The 21,139-nt window shown below is 33.7% G+C and overlaps 3 protein-coding genes across 3 annotated transcripts; all 3 read left to right on the top strand.

The window, feature by feature from the left end:
* Positions 1 to 1,563: 1,563 nt before the first annotated feature.
* LOC129797927 (GPN-loop GTPase 2) lies at positions 1,564 to 2,581 on the top strand. Its single transcript, XM_055840809.1, has one exon. The coding sequence runs from the start codon at positions 1,651 to 1,653 to the stop codon at positions 2,557 to 2,559; it is 909 nt and encodes a 302-aa protein (XP_055696784.1). The 5' UTR covers positions 1,564 to 1,650; the 3' UTR covers positions 2,560 to 2,581.
* A 2,452-nt stretch (positions 2,582 to 5,033) lies between these two features.
* Positions 5,034 to 5,671, top strand: LOC129797940 (general odorant-binding protein 69a-like). Its single transcript, XM_055840827.1, has 2 exons — positions 5,034 to 5,405; positions 5,467 to 5,671. Exons 1-2 carry the CDS (start codon positions 5,063 to 5,065, stop codon positions 5,547 to 5,549), a joined length of 426 nt encoding a protein of 141 aa, XP_055696802.1. The 5' UTR covers positions 5,034 to 5,062; the 3' UTR covers positions 5,550 to 5,671.
* A 2,275-nt stretch (positions 5,672 to 7,946) lies between these two features.
* Positions 7,947 to 20,609, top strand: LOC129797913 (actin-interacting protein 1). Its single transcript, XM_055840793.1, has 6 exons — positions 7,947 to 8,112; positions 8,562 to 8,683; positions 8,788 to 8,878; positions 14,774 to 16,092; positions 19,615 to 19,765; positions 19,830 to 20,609. Exons 1-6 carry the CDS (start codon positions 8,097 to 8,099, stop codon positions 19,937 to 19,939), a joined length of 1,809 nt encoding a protein of 602 aa, XP_055696768.1. The 5' UTR covers positions 7,947 to 8,096; the 3' UTR covers positions 19,940 to 20,609.
* Positions 20,610 to 21,139: the final 530 nt, after the last annotated feature.

The raw sequence follows: 21,139 nt of genomic DNA, 5'->3' as shown, positions 1-21,139 counted from the left end.
GATAATGTATTTTAACTCACAGATGATATATTTTTTTGCTTGGTTTTTATTTCTAGACCTTAGATTAGATTCTACGAAATTAAACATATCGCGAAATGGTAGCCACAGATACAGAGTATATACTTTTATTGAATTGAAATGCTATCCTCAATCCTCAAGCGATCGTTAAAAATTTTCTGCCCAAAATATAACATTGAATTATTGTTCATTTGATGAAAGTTTGAAAATAATTGCATTTGGCTTTATACGCTAACTAAAAATTCACTTGAGGAAAAATATACCAGGCTTTAGTACGGAAAACTGTAAGTTTATTATTACACTTGAAACTTAAATTTGGTCAGCAAAAAATCAATTTTGATAAGTATCAGTATCAGTAATCAGATTCAAAGTCTAAGCAGTTAAAATTTCACAGCAGTTTTTGAAAAGAGAAAATAAAGAGAGTTTCATTTTACCGCTGCATCTGCAATCCTTTTCGATGTTTATTTAAATTAGATCCATTTTGTAAAGATTTAGTTTTTTACTGACTGAAATATTTAGTCTTCCACAAGGTTTACATTAATCAATTTAAATTTTTAGTAGCTAAATTAATTATTTTTTTAAAGTTTTTTCTCTTACGTATGGTTTACAAACAAAAAAAAAATGTTCTGTAAATTAGCGAATTTGGTAAGTAAAAAATCCATTTTGGTCACTAAAATATGAAAATTGTTCTTCAATAGCAAATGTTCTTCATAGCAATTTTTATTTTTATTTATAATTTCAGTAACATATTTCTCAATCTTTTACAGCTTTAGTTTATTGTTCTAAATCTGTAATTATTATTTTGCCCATCAATTTTTCGTTTTTTTATTGACTCCGGTATACATTTTGATCAGGAAAATTTCATAAAATCAAAATTCTCACCTCCCTTTTTTCTTAAAAGTTTATCACGTCTGTTCTTTTCCTACTCTTATACACTCTTGTTCTTTTAAACATCACACTAGATTAAATTTACTTCAGTACAATTTTGAGTCCGATAGTAGGGAGTGGCTTCTGTTTGAATTTGTTTTCGTTTACAGATTATAATTTTACACTATTTAAATAACAGTATATTGCTATTTACTTTAATTTTATTATAACACTCTTTTATAAGATTAATAATAATTAAAACATTATAAGTTCAGTAAAATTAAGGTTAAATTACTTATATTTGCAATCTAAATTATTTTTCTGACCATTTGGCATTGATTAATTGACACGATTGAGACCAATTTTTCAGTTACAAAATAAAATATTTTTACTGACTTTAATTTAGTATAAATCCACCAATAAACTATTTAAATAATTTAAATAAATGGTATAATCACAATTATTCTTAAAATTAATAAACAAAATTTAAAATATATAACAATTTCGCAGTGGTAATATTTGTTGCCTAAAGTGTTAGTACGCGAGTTTAAATTTTTTTTGTTGGAAGAATTTGGGATTCTTAGGTTGAGATCGCGATTTATCCATAGGACAATCTGTGAATTTTCCACATTATCTCTTTATTGGGTTTGGATAAAATTGAAATGTCAAAATCACACGCGTTTGTTTGTTTTGATTTTAGAATTCGCAGTTCGCTAAAAAATAATCTTTTTATTGATATTTATTTGTGAAACTAATTAAAAAAAAATGACGACAAACAGGAATCTCGATGTGAAAAATCCTCTCTTTGGACAATTGGTTGTGGGACCTCCTGGAAGTGGAAAGACAACGTATTGTGAGAAAATGTTGAAGTTCCTCCGGGATTTGGGTCGAAAGGCTGAAGTGGTTAATCTGGATCCTGCCAACGATGGGATGGAGTACCAGGCTGATATAAATGTTATGAATTTGATCACTGTGGAGGATGCAATGAGCCACTTGGGACTGGGTCCCAATGGAGCCCTAATCTACTGCATGGAGTACCTGGAGACGAACTTCGATTGGCTGCTGAAGCAAATCAAGGCTTCCAAGAGCAACTACTTTATCTTCGACTGTCCTGGCCAAGTGGAACTCTACACCCATCACGATTCAATGTCCAAGATGTTTGCGAAATTGGAAGAAATGGGATATCATTTATGTGTCGTTCATCTCGTGGATTCGCATTATTGCTCTGAGCCATGGAAATTCATCTCGACGCTTTTCCTCTCCCTCAACACCATGCTCCAAATGGCTCTGCCGCAGATCAATGTCCTCAGTAAGGCTGACCTTCTTAAGCAGTTCGAGTCTAAACTGGCTTTTGGAATGGATTTCTATACAGAAGTCTTGGATCTCCAGTATCTCCTTGAAGCTCTGGATGCTGCTCCCGGAATGGGCAAATACAAAAAGCTGAATGCAGCTATTGTATCCATGATTGAGTCCTACAGCCTGGTTTCCTTCCATCTTCTGGATTCTAACAAGACTGAGAGCCTTCTTCGGCTCAAAAATGCCATCGACAAGGCCAATGGGTTCGTTTACGGAGCAGGAGAAGAGGCCAGCATAAATTCTCTACTGGCCTGTGCAGTTGGAGCTGAAACAGAAAGTGAAAGAATGGAAAAAGGAATAAATCCGTATTTGCATTAAAATTTTATTTTTTGTTTTATTTTCCTCTGATGCCTTGATCATTTTGATAAAAATGTTTAGAATTCTAACGGTCTCAGAAAAGTTTTCTGCTTGATAATTTCAAATATTTGACCGTTGTAGGAATTGTAGAGGATGATTCCAAGGCATTCCAAAGACTTTCCTATCTAATGAGTTACAAAATTGAGCATTTTTAATTAAAAAAAGTTACCATTAGAAATTATTACTCTTGAAAAATATTCAAAAGAACTTGATGAATTAATATAAATGCCATATTTCGTAAATATTCAATTAGTTTAGGAATGAATGACTTGCATTCTAAATTTAAATTGCGTGACCATTCAAGCAGAAAATTTTCTTACTTAAAAAATGATGGCAAAGTGTACAAGCTTTGCTGAATGCTCGTACTAAAACTTGTTTTAATTTAATCAATTGAACTTTTATCCTTTTTTAACATTTGACAAGGAGTAACTCATTTCAAGAAACAGGATACACTAGATCCCGGCATTATGCACATTTTCGGGACCGAAAAAAACGCGCGAAATGGCATTATGCATCGAGAAAATTTGCATACCTACAGGGGCTTTCTTTTGAATAAATTGACCGTTGAACAAATTTCGCGCAGAGTAAAAGTCGATAAAAGTAGTTCAAACAAAAAGATTCAAATGTTTCAACTAATTCAACAATATAAATGCATTAACAAACAGTACATGGCCAGAGTTCTTCAATAAATGGTTAGAATAATAAAAAAAAAAATACCTTAAAAAAAAGAAATTAAAATTTTGTTCTGAAAAAGTAGCAAAATGTTTTCAAATTTCCCGCGTCGCAACATAGTATGCATTCAGGCGTATTTCAAAAATGATTTCATAAATTGACTCCCGATGGTAGGCAAATTTGCATAATTGTGTGTGCATAATTCCGTCAGGTGCATAATCCGAAGGACTTAATGCCGGGACTGAGTGTACAAGCGGGTCAGTGCATGGAACCCATACACTCCTCAATGTACTCGGGGAACCTGAGACCTGGGAACCTCGCTGGGAACCCATAGAATTTTTCGGTTAACCTGGCCCAACTGGCAAATTAGCTGCCTTATGGAACCAAATGTTTGAAACGATCTTATACTGATCTTCTATACAACTTGTAATGGAATTCAATAGAAATATAAAAGTCTTGAAAAGAGTGTAATAAAATTCTATGAAACACTCTTTTCAAAAAAATAATAGTCAAGAAAATATATGTATTAAATTGCAACTGATATAAGAAGCTCTAATACCTCTCCGCGAATTGCTTCTAAAGAGGCAGCAAAAACACTCTATCAACAAATGTCAATTTTGTTTTTTTTTTATTTTACTACACTGTGATTTTGTTCTCTTTGAGCGTCATACGCAGAATTTTCTGTTTAGATCCCTTAAAGTGGATAATAGAAATTAATAAATTAATAGAAATAATTAGTAGAATTAATAGAATTATTTGATAAATTAATAGAAAAATGGGGGGAAACCATCACGTTTTTTTTTCAGGGAAACTATAGAATCCTCAAATTTTCTCTCAGGGAACTTCTGTAAATGGGAAGCCCATGCATTTTTCAAGGATTATAGAAACCTATACAAATTTTCCAGAAAATCTGACGAATTCATGTATTTCTTCAGAGAACCCAGGAAACTCGTGAGATCCACACATTTTTTTCGTGAAACCGGGAAGTGAAATCATTCTGAGTGTTACGAGTTACGCCTTGCATTTGATTTGAAAACTCAAAACTCATTATTATAGGAATAATTCAAAGATATCTTCTCATAATGTCCGTCTGTAATACCCAAAATACTTAAATATTTAAGAAAAAATCACTACATTTTCGAAATACTTCGAAAAACATGGTTTTGGTTGGGATGGGGAGTAATAGAATGGATGTCTGTTACTGATTCTTCAGTTGTCTTATGAGGAGTCCATGAAGACTAAATAAATCCCTATTTCTAACCGAGTCGCCTTTAGTTGTAGTGTCCACCGAACAGATTAGATTAGACGGAAAATCAACGTGTCTCCATTTCTCAAAAATTGTCTGATTCGCAAAGATTAGACGAAAAAAGGGTCTTTGTATGTAATTTATTGGAATTATCAGGAGGTCAAAAATAATTAAAGAATTAAAAACAAATTCTCGCTACTCTCTTCAAAGTTCGAGATATAATTATTGAAAATATTGAAAATCATCTCTCAATCGTAAAATAATTTACCAAAAGCAAAAAATTACATTCTTTGTAAAACTTAAAAAAAAAAACATTTTAGTGTCTCACATAATAATAAAATTCATCTTTTCTTTATTTTTGTCATATTTCACAATTTTTCATGGACTAATGTGCATATAATTGCATGTTTCTGCGTCTGCTGGTTAATAATATGCTCTCCAGATTTTCCAAGGAATTTAAATCTCGCATTTGCATGCGAACGAGATGATAAAAAGAGTCTCTGCTGTATTTTTTCTTCATAAGTTTGTGATTTTTCAACCGCGAAAATGCTTCTCAAAGTGGTACTATTCGTTGTGGGTACGCTTTTAACTATTCCACTTGCATATGGAGGATCAAAACTGGAGCTCCCTGAGGAATTGAGGGAGCCTGCGAGACTCTTACATGAACACTGCGTGGCTGAGACTAATGTTGACGAGTCTCTAATTTTGGCTAGTGTCGGAGGATATCTCCCTGATGATCGGAATTTGCAATGCTACATCGACTGTCTCTTCCGTACGACGGGTTTGATAGATGAACATGGTCATATAATGTTCGAGGAAATTGCTCATTTACTCCCAACGGAAATTAAAGAAATCATTGAAGCTGTAACTGCGAAATGCAGAACGATTCGTGAGTTTATTTTTTAAGTGATTTTAGTGATGCATTATGCAAATGTGTTTTGGCTTTTCAGATGGAAAAGATGAGTGCGAAACTGCGTATTTAACCGTAAAGTGCTACTTCGAAGCTGATCCAGAACATTCAATGCTGATTTGAAAGGGTGAACCGTGAACCGTTTTAACATCTTCAGTGAAATAATAAATTATATGCAAATTGTGTAAATTAAAGAAAATAGTGTAATCAAAAATTTAATAAAATTCCTAAGTATTATTTTTATATATTTGTATAGAAGTTAAACTAAATGCAAAATATTTCAAACAATGAGAAAAATAATCATTAGTGGGAGTAATAATAATGGGAGTGCATAATGGGTTCAAATAAGTGGCCTGGGTGCAGCGGTTCCGCAAGGAATATAACCGACCCACAGTCAAATCTTAATTAAATCTTAAATGTTCGTAAACACACAAAAAATGTTCGTAAAATTTTGTCATTTGTTCGTAAATGTTCGTAAAATGTTCGTCAGGAAAACAAAAATTTACGAAAAAATGACAAAATTTTATGAAAAAATGACAAACATTTTTTGTGTGTTTACGAACATTTAAGATTTGATTAAGATTTGTCTGTGGGTCGGTTATATTCCTTGCGGAACCGCTGCACCCAGGCCACTTATTTGAGCCCATTATGCACTCCCCATTCTCCTGTTCTACCTTAACCCCCAAGGCGAGTAAACCTGCTCCACATCACAGTGCTCTGTGTGCGTTCTGATACACACAGTATCGCTTTACATCACGGTAAACCAACCTTGGTTTGTGGATCTGGGCAGTGAATGAGTATTTGTATTCGACTAAACTCTGCATGTCGAAACTTATTTCCTATACCAACCTCTCTTTTTAGGCGATTCGTTGTCAATGTATTGGCATTACTATTCCATTCATTCACTGGACGAACTCAAGACTATTACAGCAGCTGAAAAATCTGCAGCTGCCCAGTCTCGAACCCAAGACCTCACAGTCATAGGGCCACTGCTCTATCCACTGATCCACTGAGGCCCCTTACGAACATTTACGAACAAATGTTTGTAAAAGTACAAAAAAATGCTCGTCAAGTGATCAATTTACGAACAATGTTTGTGAAAAAATACAAGCTTTACGAACTTATTTCTAGGTTATCCGATTTAACGAGGATTTCGTAAGTCCCCAATAGGAATTCACAAACATTTACGAACATTTTGAGAAAATATTTTTTTCTGTGTAGAGCGATGGCCTATAGCGGGGTTCTAACTGTATTATCAGAACGGTTGTCCCTAGGGATCATTGTCAATTTAAAATCCATTAACCCTTTAAGGACGATTGGAACACCGGTGTCCCATAAAGAAAATCATTTTTTCTGACTATATCTAAAGTTATTTTTTTCTTATGTCTGTACATTATTGTAAAGGAGAAGGTTGAAAGAATCTAGAATATTTTTTGCAAGTCTCTAGCTATTTACTGTGTAGTAAATATTTAAGCTCAAAAATGGCGAATTTTTAAATTCTCAAATTCCTAATTGATTTTATTTATTTTTTATACTTCCAATTTTTTTAAGCAAAACCCTTTTGGCAATAAAAACTACAATACTAATACGTTTTATTTTTCATTAAAGTGAAAAATATTATTCATTGGTATTGTAGGAAAAATTACTTAAATTTTTGGGCTATTTTTGTCCCTATCGTTCATAGAAGCGATAGAAGCACAAAATGCACCGAATCAGACTCTATTGGACTTTCCAAGGTTAGATGTAAAACTTATCATTTATTATGTTTCTCAGTTTAATTTTTATTGTTGATTTTCAGTCCGAAAAAAGTGTCTCGTCGTTAAAAGGTTAAAAAATTAAAGATATTAATTTCGACTTCTTTTTAAACAGAGAGTTGTTTGCTACAAGATTTTCCTTAATAAGTATTTTTTCGATTAAGTATTAAAATTTTATCAAATTTAGTTTAGTACTTATGAAAGAAAGCCTAGTGGCAATAGTAACATAACGAACATAACATCTTGGTTTATTTTTTTTTTAATTTATTGTGAAATTTATTCCGCATCACATAAATCCCTAAGGGCCTTGACAGACATGGGGATTAGTCGAGAGACGGCTTAGCGTAATTATATTAGAAATAATGGTTAAAGTGCATTTCAATAATTTTCCACTAAGTCGCCTCTCGGCTTAAGTCGTAAGTGTGTCTAGGGCATAAGGGCCACGGCAGACCTGAGGATTAGCCGAGAGATGGCTTAGCGTAATTATATTCGAAATAATTGTTAAACCACATTTCTATCATTCTCCACTAAGCCGCCTCACGGCTTAAGTCGTAAGTGTGTCTAGGGCATAAGCAATTACAATTATCCTACTTCAGAAATAATTTATAAATTGAGTAATCCTTTTGATCAGACAAATGCAAATTTTTTAAAAAAATGTATTTCAAGTTTTATATTAAAAGAAATCGGCCGCCTTCCACGGAATTTTGTTGGAAATGGTGTTTAGAATTCCCATCTTATATCCAAGTTGGACCAGAAAATTTTGGGTTGACCACCTCTGGCTGTCAGTGCGAGCTTGGAGTTGGCGAGAGAGTGCGAGTGTTGAGAAAAGATATCAAAATAACTCCATAAATAGGCCACAAAATTACCAAGAAACCATACAGGGAATAGCAAGAGTGTGTGAATTATTCGTGAGATAATGTCTTATTCCAACAGTGAGTGTTTTTCCACGTGAAAATTGAAGTTGAAGGAGTGTCTCGACGCCGGCCAACGTCAGCCCAATTTTCCCACGAATTTACCGCTATTTGGGGCTCTTTGGGCTTTTTCCACGCTCTCCGACTCAATCAGGCGAAAAATTGGGGTCGGGCGGAACGATAAAATGACGGATTGTTGGGCATTTGCGGGATTTCTGTCGGAGACAGACAACACCCCATATATGGGCATAATCTTGTCAGTCGGCTGTGATTCATGGCCATTTTTTTGTGCTGCACAACCACCTTGCCTCCAACTCCCCTACATTGGGCTGGTGGTTGAGCAAGTGATAAGGAAAGGTGGTCCTGGGAAGTGGGATTTTGACGTTGGCAGCGTTGGGAGACACTCTGGAGGCTTTTTGCAGAGGTCACTAATCTCTCGGTTCTCTTTTTTTTTGTGCCATCCTCTGCAGAGTTCATCTATGCTACGCTGCCCAGAACCCAAAGGGGCCAACCCATTGTTCTGGGTGGAGATCCCAAGGGGAAGAATTTCCTCTACACCAATGGGAACTCTGTGATTATCAGAAATATCGAGGTGAGTGCGCCTTGTGGATTTATTTTGGAGCGGCCGGCTTGTCCGGGAATCTCCGAGAGATCACGATATAAATATACGCCAACGCCTGTTAACTTTAATTATAGAATCCTGCTATCGCCGACATTTATACGGAACACTCATGTGCTGTGAATGTGGCGAAATACTCTCCGAGTGGCTTCTACATCGCCTCGGGAGGTAAGTAACTCTCACTCTCTCATTCACATTTTTAGGATTTGTCGGAAAGAATGCCCCAAAAATCTAACAAGATTGCAAAGTCTATCCAGAAACATCCCGGAATTCATAAAGTATTCATTTTAGAGATAAAATCTGGGTCAAAGAAACATTTCACGAAATTGTGTGAAATTTTATTCAATTTGTCGTTCCACATAAAATTATTGCTATTTGCAATCTTATCTGCAAATATAATTTTATCACTTTCAGCGCAATATTCATTTTGAACTTGGTTTTCATGTTTTATCAGGCGGCAATTTTTTGGTTCCCGTTTAGGAATGAGTCACAATATTTACAATTTTAATGAGAAAACACCAATTTGTATCTATATAAATATTTTTATAAATAACAAATAGTAGTTATTTTACAAATAAACAAATAGTCCAACGGTTTTTTTTTGTTAAATCCTATGTTTTTGAAATGATAATACTGAGCTTTCTAAGTAAGCTCCGCCCCAAGAACAATTTTAATTGTGGGCGGGGCTTAAAGAGTCCTTTTATTAAAAAAATATATATATGCTACACATGCATTAATTAAGCAATTGCTGCTATTCACCTTTTTTGAACTATGCATTTTTCAGTATTCTTAAAATTTTACGGGACAGTCGAAATAATGGGGGGGGGGGCTAATAAAACTGAGTGTGGCTTCCTAAAGGCCCAAAAAGACTTCGAGTATCCTGTAAATTTTAGCAGTAAAGATTTATGCCAATCTGTCATTGAGGATTTAGGATCATCGATTAAGGGTCCTTTGCATAAATTTCTTTTACCTAATCTTTTAGTTTCAGATTTTACAGGTTAAAATTTTGTAGGGCGTGGCGTAATTATAAAGGGACAGAGGCCTTTATACGGGCTTCAGACCTAAGGCTTGGTCATATGGCTTAACTTCTCTAATATCTTATCAGTCAAGATTTTTTGGAAAATTTTGACTTAGGATTGGATTATTAAGGGCAAATGACCTATTACATTTTGAAAAATCAATAAAATCGGTTGCTGTTTGAGGTTTTGAGATCCTCGGGAACTAGGCTAAACCTTTAGTCTGAAGACGGTCTTAGGATCTGTCCAAAAAATCATTTGAATATTAAAAAAAGGAATTTAATTGCGTTTAATCGTGTTGACGGAATACTAAAAATCGCGCAAATAATACAATTAATAAAATTATAGCCAAATTTACATGATATAAACAAGAGAATAAAGCTTAGAATAAAAAAGGGTGGCAAAGAGTCTCAGACTTTGCAAAATGTTCGAACTTCTGACTCAGATGATATATCTCAGAAGTACTTTCATATAATTTACGATTTACCGGTCACAACCGATTTGAATCGATTCATAAATCACTGAAACACAAACATTAAAAAATGACTTTTTGACAGAAAATCACTTATCGGTTAATAACCGGTTAAGAACCGGTTCAAGCTTGTCAGGAATTTCAAGACCTTTCCATTGGTCCCAAATATGATCTTATTCGGTTGCGAAATAGGGGAAGGTTTTGCACCTTCGTAACGTCGCAGGTTCGTAAATGTTGATTTTTTTCCAAGTTACTAAATAAATATCATCCATGGTCATATATTCTTATAGCTAATCCCACATCTCACATTTCCGGACAACATTGGGAGCCTAGGCCTTTTTTCCTGGGTTCTAGAAGCAAAACTAAAAAATGGGCCCAAAATCGCAATTCTGATGTGTATTATTTTATGCATTTTTTCACGCTTCAAGAGTCTTTTCGAAGAAAAACAACATTCTAAGTTATAGAAGGTTTATCAGGGTTAATATTTACCGTGAAAATCTTTCGCTAGAAGGGGGTGGAATTGTGGGCGAAGAAAAGTTCACAAAGATTGCCTTCAGTGCAGGTTCGTAAAAATATCAGTCAAAATCATTGACTGTGAATTCCAGACTGTTTTGGGACACACTGTTCACGACGCTCTGGATATTTTGACCCATCCAGAGATTCCACTGAACAAGTTGACAAGAAAATTGTGATATTACAAAGATTACAACATTTTTCAAGAAAATCTCTAAGAAAAACACGCACTTTCACAGCGAAGTGAGACTTCATCAGATGTTTTTGTTTCGTTTCTGTCGAACATTAATCCTAAATCTGTTTATGGTAGGTGTGATTCTTTCATTGTCCATACGGTGCGTTTTAAGCATTTTTCCTTGCATTTTTCATACAATTTGCTTTGTTTTCAAGCGGAGTTTTCCTCATTTAACCTTAAATTAATCACTGGTAATTTTAAGAATCACTGATGTTCAAAAAATGTTCTGTAAGATAGATTCGAAGTATTAGAGAAATTACGAGGATTACAATAGGTGTGATTGCTTCTTTCTGATTTGTGCAGTGATGAAACTAGACTGTTTAAGGGAGATGTGATTCTTTTTTTGCCACTTCGATGTATTTCGAGTATTTTCCATAAAATTTTCCTTGTTTTAAAGTGAAACTTTCCACATTTCATTTTAAATTGATGGCTGGTCATTTTTGAAATTAGTTGTGTCCGAAATATGTTCTGTAAGACTGTTTGGAGGTGTCAGAGAAAATCCGAGGATTACAATAGGTGTGATTATAAGAGAATCACACCTAACCGAGCTCTGAACTGACTGTCAGAATGCAGGGAAAACATGGTTTTTCGATTGCAAAAAACATGTGTTAGAAAAATAGCTTAAAATTGATCTTTTAATGCGTGATACCTTCTACAAACAGTGAAAAGAAGTAGATGAAAGTTCCATCTAAGTAGTGACGCCCAAATTTTTGTTTCCGGTGTAACGTTTCCGGGGAAAATGAGGCCTACAGGGGTTGGAAGAAATGGTACGAAGCATTCCGGTACCGGATACATTCGTAAAAAATGCTACTACATTTTCATTTTCCTGTAGAGGAAAATCCAAGGACTTCCAGGAATTTTGTGAGGCAGAATTATGAACCCAATAAGTGAGAGATTTTTTTGACATAGTGATATAATTGATTCGCTTTGTGTGGCATTCAGTAAAAAATCTTAAATCTTGGATTCCTTTTTTAGTACGAAGGTTCAAAACCTTCCCCTACGTTCTCTAGAGCCTTTTTAACATTTGACCTTGACGGGATCGGGAATCTTTGTTTTTTTTCCATTCTGTTTTTTACACTTTTGTTTTCCCAGTTTGTCTTTGGAATCTTTGTCTTCAGTAATTTTTGTTTCTTGAAAATCTTGTCTTTCATACATTTTGCACAAGTATCGGAAATATTACACAATTATAGGGGAGACTGGGGCAAAAAGTCACAAATCGAAAAATTCAAAATTCAATATCTTCCATGGTAAAAAAGATAGCGACTCAAATTTTTTTTCCATAGATAACCTTCATAAACCTTTTTCAATGTCGTAAGTTTCTTAGAATTCGAACAAGGAATTTAGAAAATAAAAAATATCGAAATTTTTAGCCCTATTTTTGAAATATTTTCCTTGCAGAAAATAACAATTATTACATACTTATTTTCCAAAACTGATGCACTGGTGAATATTTTCTAAATAATTTGGATTCTTTCAATACAAAGCCGCTATCCGTTTTAGCATTTTTTCCGAATATTCTTTTCTCCAGAAATTAATTTATTAAAAATGACCACTTGGGGTAAAAAGTAACAAAAGGTATAGAGCAAAAAGTAACAAAAAAGTGAAACAATTTCTGATGTCTCACGGCGAAAAGAAACGTCATTATCATGTCTTGTCGCTTGTTGTTTGCATTAATCAAACGATTTGCAGTCTTTTGTGTGTTTTTTTTTTTTCTAAAATAGCTTGAAAAGCGCTTTTCTCGTTTTCTAACTTTTCTCACAGAGAAAACGGTGTTTTACAAAGGTATACATGAATAAATTGTCTATGAAAATATGTCCTCTACGTATTTTTTTTTCAAATTTACGGAAGCCTGTAATGAAGCAAATCAAAATATGATAATACCCAATGTCTGGTACTTTTAGAAATTGGCCCGATAAACGTATTTCCTTACAAAATAGAGGAAAAATACTTTCACAAAGTTGTAGAGCGGTAAATTTCCTATAAAACTGCGCTAATTATAAATTTTTAAAATGCTCGATTAGCTTGTAAAATAATAAAATATCCGTTTTGTGACTTTTTGCCCCAGTCTCCCCTACTGAAAGTTCCTCATCGTAAACTAAGGACATAATACAAATAATACTTAATCTTTTGATTTGTAGAAAAAAAATTGAAAACCACGCATTTTTATCTGAGGGATTGTGTATGCAACCCTCAATTTGGAAGTATTTGTGTCGGTCTTTAAAAGATCATTGATATTTTTGATAGAAATATGCTTAATTGATTTCTTGAAATCTTCAATTTGAGGAATGCTAGAACTCATGAGTTAGTACTCTGCGCGAATTGTCTTTTTGAGTATTTTTTGGGATGTGGGGGTTGGTCGGAATAAAGGTAAAAGAAACTTCTCTGGGGATTTTACCTGAGTTTTTATGAGGCGTCACCGAAGATCGGGAGTCAATTTCTCTTACCGTTTCATTTTCAGTCCGATAACAAATTTTCGAACAATAAAAAGTAGTAATATTTATGGCGCTGGCCATATTTATTACGCTGGAGGGCCTAATTTCAACTGATTTAGTTAAATTTGGATTTTATGGAAAGGTCTTGAAACTTCCAACCCAGCTGTATCTGTTATAGTCGGTAAAGTACCTATCTCTAATTGATTTTTCACTTCTAATGGCGCTGGCACACCTTTTCAATTGGGTGAATTTCAATCAATTGAAATTTTACCTCTTACTCTTTTAAAGTAAAATCAGATATAGGTGTCTCTTTCTGTCAAATGAAATTTAAAATTGAAATTTCAATTTTTATTTGACAGAAAGAGACACGTATATTTTATTTCGCTTTAAAAGAGTAAGAGGTAAAATTTCAATCGGTTGAAATTCACCCAATTGAAAAGGTGTGCCAGCGCCATTAGAAGTGAAAAATCAATTAGAGGTAGGTACTTTACCGACTATAATAGATACAGCTGGGTTGGAAGTTTCAAGACCTTTCCATAAAACCCAAATTTAACTAAATCAGTTGAAATTAGGCCCTCCAGACTGGTTAAATTTTAATTTTGAAAAACTCGAGATTTCGAATTTTCCGGTTATAAGGCATGTAGGGTAAGATGGGGTAATTTGGAATTATGTCTATTTGGGAATTTTGAGATTTTCTTACTATTTTAAATGGTCAAAGAGGAAAAGAAAATCACGAAGAACAACAAGACTTTACATTCGATAATACTTCTTCGTTGTATTTTCCTTTTGCTATTTAAACTGTTTTGAAATCTCACAATTTCAAATTAGACATGGCTCCAAATTACCAAAAAAGGGGTCCCGGTAGAAATCCCGAACGCCAAAATCCCGAAAGCCAAAATCCCGAAAGGGCCAAAATCCCGAAAGCCAAAATCCCGAATTCTTAAAAGTGTCATAGCTACTCCCACGATTGCACCCGAGCTTGCTGGAGGCAAAGGGAAATTTTCTGTATCTTGGGAAATTATTCTACACATTTTTCTCTATATAATGTCATCCCTTTCAGGATTTTGGCATTCGGGATTTTGGCATTCGGGATTTTGGCTTTCGGGATTTTGGCTCTTTCGGGATTTTAGCGTTCGAGATTTTGGCTGCCTCTGTTCCTTTTAGATGTTTTTCTTTTCTTTTGATGCCGAATTCCTATTCACATTCGTTCTTTATCTTATTTTTTTTTTATTAAAATTTAATTGTATTTTAATATTTTTTGTTTAATGAATCCTTAAAGTTTTCTTTTTCTGAAAGAACATGAAAAAATCGATTTTATCCTTTTAAACTTATCAAAATTTCGTGATTCAGAAAAATTTTGAAAGAGAAATAAAGTTTAAAATCCTCGGTTTGCAGATCAATCCGGGAAGATTCGTATTTGGGACACGGTCAACAAAGAGCATATCCTTAAGAATGAATTCCAACCGATTGGTGGTCCAATTAAGGATATCTCCTGGTCTCCGGACAATCAGCGAATTGTCATTGTTGGGGAGGGTCGTGAGAGATTTGGTCATGTTTTTATGGCTGAGACTGGTACGTCCGTTGGAGAAATCAGTGGTCAGTCGAAGCCGATCAATTCTTGCGACTTTCGCCCAAGTCGTCCTTTTAGGATTGTGACGGGTAGCGAAGATAATACCATTGCTATCTTCGAGGGTCCACCATTTAAGTTCAAGATGACCAAGCAAGAACACACGAGATTTGTCCAGGCTGTACGTTATTCCCCAAGTGGTAGCCACTTTGCCTCGGCTGGCTTCGATGGGAAGGTATTCCTGTACGATGGTCAGTCGTCGGACTTTGTGGCGGAATTCGGGAGTCCGGCTCACAAGGGTGGAGTTTATGCGGTGGCATGGAAGGGAGATGGAAGTCAACTGTTGACGTGTTCAGGGGATAAAACTTGCCGTTTGTGGGATGTTTCCACGCAGCAATTGGTGTCGGAATTCCCAATGGGAAATACTGTGGATGATCAACAGGTTTCTTGCCTCTGGCAGGGTGATAATCTTCTGACTGTTTCCCTGTCGGGCTTTATCAATTATCTGGATGTGAATAATCCGGCTAAGCCACTGAGGGTGATTAAGGGGCACAATAAGCCCATCACTGTACTGACTCTCAGTGAAGATCGCAGTACGATCTATACCGGAAGTCATGATGGTGCCATCACCAATTGGAATTCTGGAAATGGGATGAATGATCGCGTGGCTGGAACTGGGCATGGGAATCAGGTGAATGGAATGAAGCCTCTGGGAGAAGATGTGTACTCTTGCGGAATCGATGATTCCCTCAGGCAGATCAGTGTCGAAGGGAATACTTATACGGATGTTGTGGTTAAGTTAAATTGTCAACCGAGGGGACTGGATGTCCTCAAGGAGCAGAATATCGTAATTGTGCCCTGTGTCAAGGAGATCACAGTGGTTCAGGATAATCGCAAGGTATCCACGCTGCCCATTAAGTACGAATCCAGTTGCCTGGCCATCAATCCAGAGACACTGGAAGTTGCTGTTGGAGGAGATGATCACAAGGTGCACATTTATTCGCTAGTGGGCACAAATCTCGAACATAAGCTCGATCTGGATCACCTGGGGCCAGTGACTGATTGCTCCTATTCGCCGGACAACAAATACTTGGTGGCCTGTGACTCCAACCGAAAGGTTATCCTCTACGGTTTGCCAGAATACAAAGTAAGTACCATTTTTTGGATTTTTAATTTATTTTGGCAATTTGTGCATGAGCCTTTTCCTCCCTCTCACTGCTTATTCTCATTCTCCAAAATTCTTGTGTGACAATAATTTAATTTTGATAATCATGCTTTTTACACACTGAGAAAAAAAGGGGTACGATTAACTTTTTTTCCTCGTAACTTTAACACTTATAGGTGTAAAAATATATCAACATTTTTAATGTTAATTTTACACCTTTTTAAGGATAAAATTAACATGAAAAAGGGTAACTTTAACCCCTAATACACCTAAAAAGCATAATATTTACACCGATTTTGGATCAGTACTGCAGGGTGAAATTAATATTTCCAGAATTTTATTTCAACATTTTCGGATTTCTCTAAGTGCACTGAGAGAGAAATCCTAAAAAGTTAAAATAACATTACGGAAATGTTAATTTTACCCTGCAGTATTGATCCGAAATCAGTGTAAATATTATCCTTTTTAGGTGTATTAGGGGTTAAATTTACCCTTTTTCATGTTATTTTTACCCTTAAAAAGGTGTAAAGTTAACATTAAAAAATGTTGATATATTTTTACACCTAAAAAGTGTTAAAGTTATGAGGAAAAAAAATTAATCGCACTCCCGTTTTTTTCTCAGTGTATGATCAAAGGACTTATTCAATCACGTAATTTTTATTTATGGTAATTGTTGATGCTTTATTTCTATTTTTCCCTTAAAAAAATTTCACTCAATTAAATTTCTTGTTGTTGGTGTTGAAATTGACGAATTTTCAGGTGTTATAGGGCTTGTTAAATAATTTTAAAGTCTCAATGAATTTATTTTATGTTTATGAGAAACACATAATTACTTTTTTATTGTTCATTAAATGATAATGGTTTTTGTGTTCAATGCAGGGTTGAAGGTTACTTAAGTTGTTTTTTTCTTGAACAAGCCAAAAAAAAATATTAGAGAGGAGGATCCCAAGAAGCAAAATAGCTGTCTTATAGAACAAATACTTTGATAGCTCTTTTAATGCACCTTTAAAAGACTAATTAATGAGAATTTTGTGTTGAAAGTCCTGTGGAAGGTCTTAAGTTCCTTTATGCGCTAGACGCACTTACGACTTAAGCCCAGAGGCGGCTTAACGACATTATGATCAAAATAATTATGACTAAATTCTTATAACTAACTAACTAAGCCATTTCTCATCTCAGGCCGGGAGACGAATTAGTGAGAAACTGATGGGAATGTAATCTGATCATTAATTTGATTATAATTACGTTAAAGGTGAAACCGTCTCTAAGCTTAAGTCGTAAGTATGTCTAGGAGGTCTAGGACATTAGAGTGCGTCACATTACTTTTAGTAGACTAAGTGACGGAACAAAGAGCGCTATAAGCAGATTATGATAATTTTGGTTCTATAACGCCTTATTTAGAAAATTCTACAAAACTATATATATTAAGAAAAATTGGCTTCTTGGACGAGGTAAAACTAAATTAACCGAAACCTGTGGGCCAGTTGAAGTGGAATTTTTTAAAGGCTGTAACTATTCGCGAAATATCGGACAGTGCTAAAAGTCGGACACTCCGAAAATTGGACTATCAAAGACGGATTCCGCATACAAATGCATATAAACTAGTGCTCCTTCTTAAGTGTCCACTTGCCCACCTTTCCAAATTATACCCTACTTCTTTCTTTACAATTGAATTTTATTGATTTGAACAAGGAACAGTCAGAAAACATTCAGAATTTTCGATATGAACACTTTTGGAATGGACTATGGTCCCAAGAAGGTCGATTAAGGTCGATGGAATGCGATCCCATTCAAAACGACATGTTGTTTTCATTCATCGGCACTCCGATATTTTCTATTGGTAATTTTAAGAAGTATAGCCTACTTCTATTCGATGTCCGTGGATGGTAATGTATATATTCTCAAAATTAATAAAGGAACGTTATTGTTTCGGCTCTAAACAGCTGAACAGCCGAAGCTAGAGAAAGTGAATAATTCGAATCCCGTTAGATTATTCACTTGCTTTATTGATAACTTTCTGGGGAATTCTTCCACTGTTTGGACTGTGGACTGTGGACTAGTAACGGCTCTTTCGAGCCACCGGGCTTAAGGCGTTACATGGGTCTCTCAGGTCAAAAAATAGTGCTTTTTTCTGATAATAATTTATTGTGTCGAAAATATTTTAGAAATTCCAATTTTTGGGATATGAAAGAGTAACTTTAGAAGAAAATTTAAAAAAAAAATTTTGAAAATTCGACCGACCGTTGGTAGCTGATTTTCGGGACCATTCCTCAAAAATTTAGTGCATTCCGTTGAATAATTCTAAACCAAGTCCTGAAAGCAAGTTTTGCATTTTTATTATTATATTTTTTTCGAAAATAATTGCACAATAGATAATTCTTACATGATTGTTGATAGACTTTTAAGAGTTATACCTAATTAAATAATGTCCCCAAATTTTGTTGTGCTTTATATGCTTTTGCTTATGCTTTATATGTTTATATAGTGAAAATTTGTAAATTGCTATAGCACTTTGCAACCTGCTTTACTTGCAATCACTATTCTTTATCTCCTAATTTTATTAAAATTGATGTGAAACATTTTTATAAAATTATTGCAACTCTTCTGTGCTTAACTTTTCTGTGGTGTTTGTGTCATTTTTCACGCTAACATTCATCTATCAATGGAAATTCATAAAGATTGTAAGTATTTCACATTCATCTAAATCTAAAATCAAGGAGCATATCACTGACTATTACAAAACTGAAATCCTATGTGAATATCATAAGTATTTTGTAAATATCTTGAATATTTTGCGTATATTTTGAATATTTCGCGAATATCCGTAATATTCTGTTAATATTGTGAATATTTGACGGTTATTGCAAGTATTTTGCGAATATCGTGAATATTTCTTGAATATCATATTTTTTACGAATATCGTGAAAATTTTAGATATTTTGCGAATATTGTGAATTTTTGAGGAATATTTCAATTATTTTGGGAGTATATTTCAAATATTTCACGAATATCGTATGTTTTTTTTACAAAATCAGTAATATTTTGCGAATATTGTGAATATTTAAGGAAAATTGCAAGTATAAATCAATTCAATTTATTAATTAAAGTAATCTACAAATATCCTAAATATTTTCCGAATTTCTGAAATATTTCTCAAATATCGTTATTTTTACGAATATCGGTAACGTTTTGCGAATATCATGAATATTTTAGAAAATATTTCAGATTTTTTGCATATATCGAAAATATTTTATATATTTGGTGAATATTGCAAATATTTGGCAATATTGAGTGAATATTTTAAATATTTCATGAATATCGCCCACATTATGCGCAAGTATTTTGCGAATATTTGGAAGAAAAAAAAGAGACTTGAGAAAACTCAAAAGCTGAACAGTAATTCAGTGAAATGCTCCTTCCTTGTTTAAGATTCTTCAATTTATAAAGGATTTTTGCGTCTGAAGATGGAATATTTTGCAATTGTTATTTCCTTTTTCCTTCTAGCCACCTCATAACAAGGAATGGGGCTTCCACAATGCTCGTGTCAATTGCGTCTCTTGGTCCCCCAATTCACTTCTTGTGGCCAGTGGCTCTCTCGATACCACAATCATCATTTGGTCCGTGACCAATCCATCCAAGCATACAATTATTAAGAGTAAGACTTTGATTCACTTACGCATTCAATTGAAATGAGCTTTTAAATGAATTTTTCTCTGCAGATGCCCATCCTCAGTCACAAATTACGCGTCTGGTTTGGCTAGACAATGAAACTGTGATCTCAACTGGTCAGGATTGCAATACAAAAGTCTGGCATGTGGACGCTATTTAAAGTGGCAAATCCATATCCTTTCCATTTGAGGAAGCAATAGAAATTGAGAGAGAAAAACAATGAGAAAAAAGAGCAAAAATACGACATAGTAATTTCTAAAAAAAAAGAGAAAAAAAACAATTAATGAAAATACCAAGTTAACGATGGTAATTCTACAATGAGCTATATAATTTTTTTTTCAAGTAAGACATCAACCAAAGTTAGTTTTTTTCCGTAGTTGCCTAAACCAGAGTGTGTAGCATTTTTTAATAAAAAAAAATTAAACAATAACTATCAACGCTAATGATGGAAATAGTAACCAGTAACTTGATATTTTTGATAAATAAAAAAGAAGAAGAAAAGGTATTAGTGTAATATTTGCAAAGCATTTTTGTATGAATGAAAGGCCAATAACAATTTTTAATATAAACCATATTTATGAGAGAGAAAAAGATAAATTTTGAATTAATTTGCATTGAGTATTAAATGCTTATTTTTTTTGGAATTTCTAAAAAAAAAAACAGAAAATTTAGCGGTATTGTTTTCTTTTTGTATTTTTTCCTATAGCATCAGATGGATAATTTATAATTTAACCCAGTAAAAATTTATATTAAAAAAAAGAATTATTGTTGTGTGATTGTATACAATAAAAAATATTTATTTAAAAATACAATAAAACTATTCAGACAAATTTTATTTTAATTTTGCCTTTATTTTTGAAATAAAATCATAAATCAAAATACAACAATCCTACCATAGACTATATAATATTTAACAATAACATGAATTATATACAACATATTTAATTTTTTTTATTAAACCTTGATTTATTTTTTTTTTTGAGTTGATTTCAACTACTTAGTAAAATATAGTGAAGTTAAATATTGTCTTTTATGATCATTGTTTCGAGTTTTGTGTAGTTCTTTTTTTTTGTACACGCATTTTCAATAAATTATTAGAAATAATTGTAGGATGAAGTAAAGAAGAATTAAACTAGGTAAATAATTTATGACTAGAAATTGATTTTATTATTTGTTTTTTTTTTTAATTTGACTAAATTTACAATTTTCAATATATTGGCAAATTATTTCAACCTTTTTTTTTACTTCACATTACCTCTTTTTTGCAAAATTTTACATGAAGAAAATATTTGATATTCTTAGTGAGCTCCGCCTTCAAAATTTATCTGGTCACGCCCCATTCAGGAGATCCTATCTATTT

This window comes from Phlebotomus papatasi, chromosome 1, assembly GCF_024763615.1.
Source record: "Phlebotomus papatasi isolate M1 chromosome 1, Ppap_2.1, whole genome shotgun sequence".
In the NCBI taxonomy this organism is placed as follows: Eukaryota; Metazoa; Arthropoda; class Insecta; order Diptera; family Psychodidae; genus Phlebotomus; species Phlebotomus papatasi.
The sequence above is the reverse complement of the archived record's forward strand: the minus strand, read 5'-3'. Positions and strand labels throughout refer to the sequence as shown.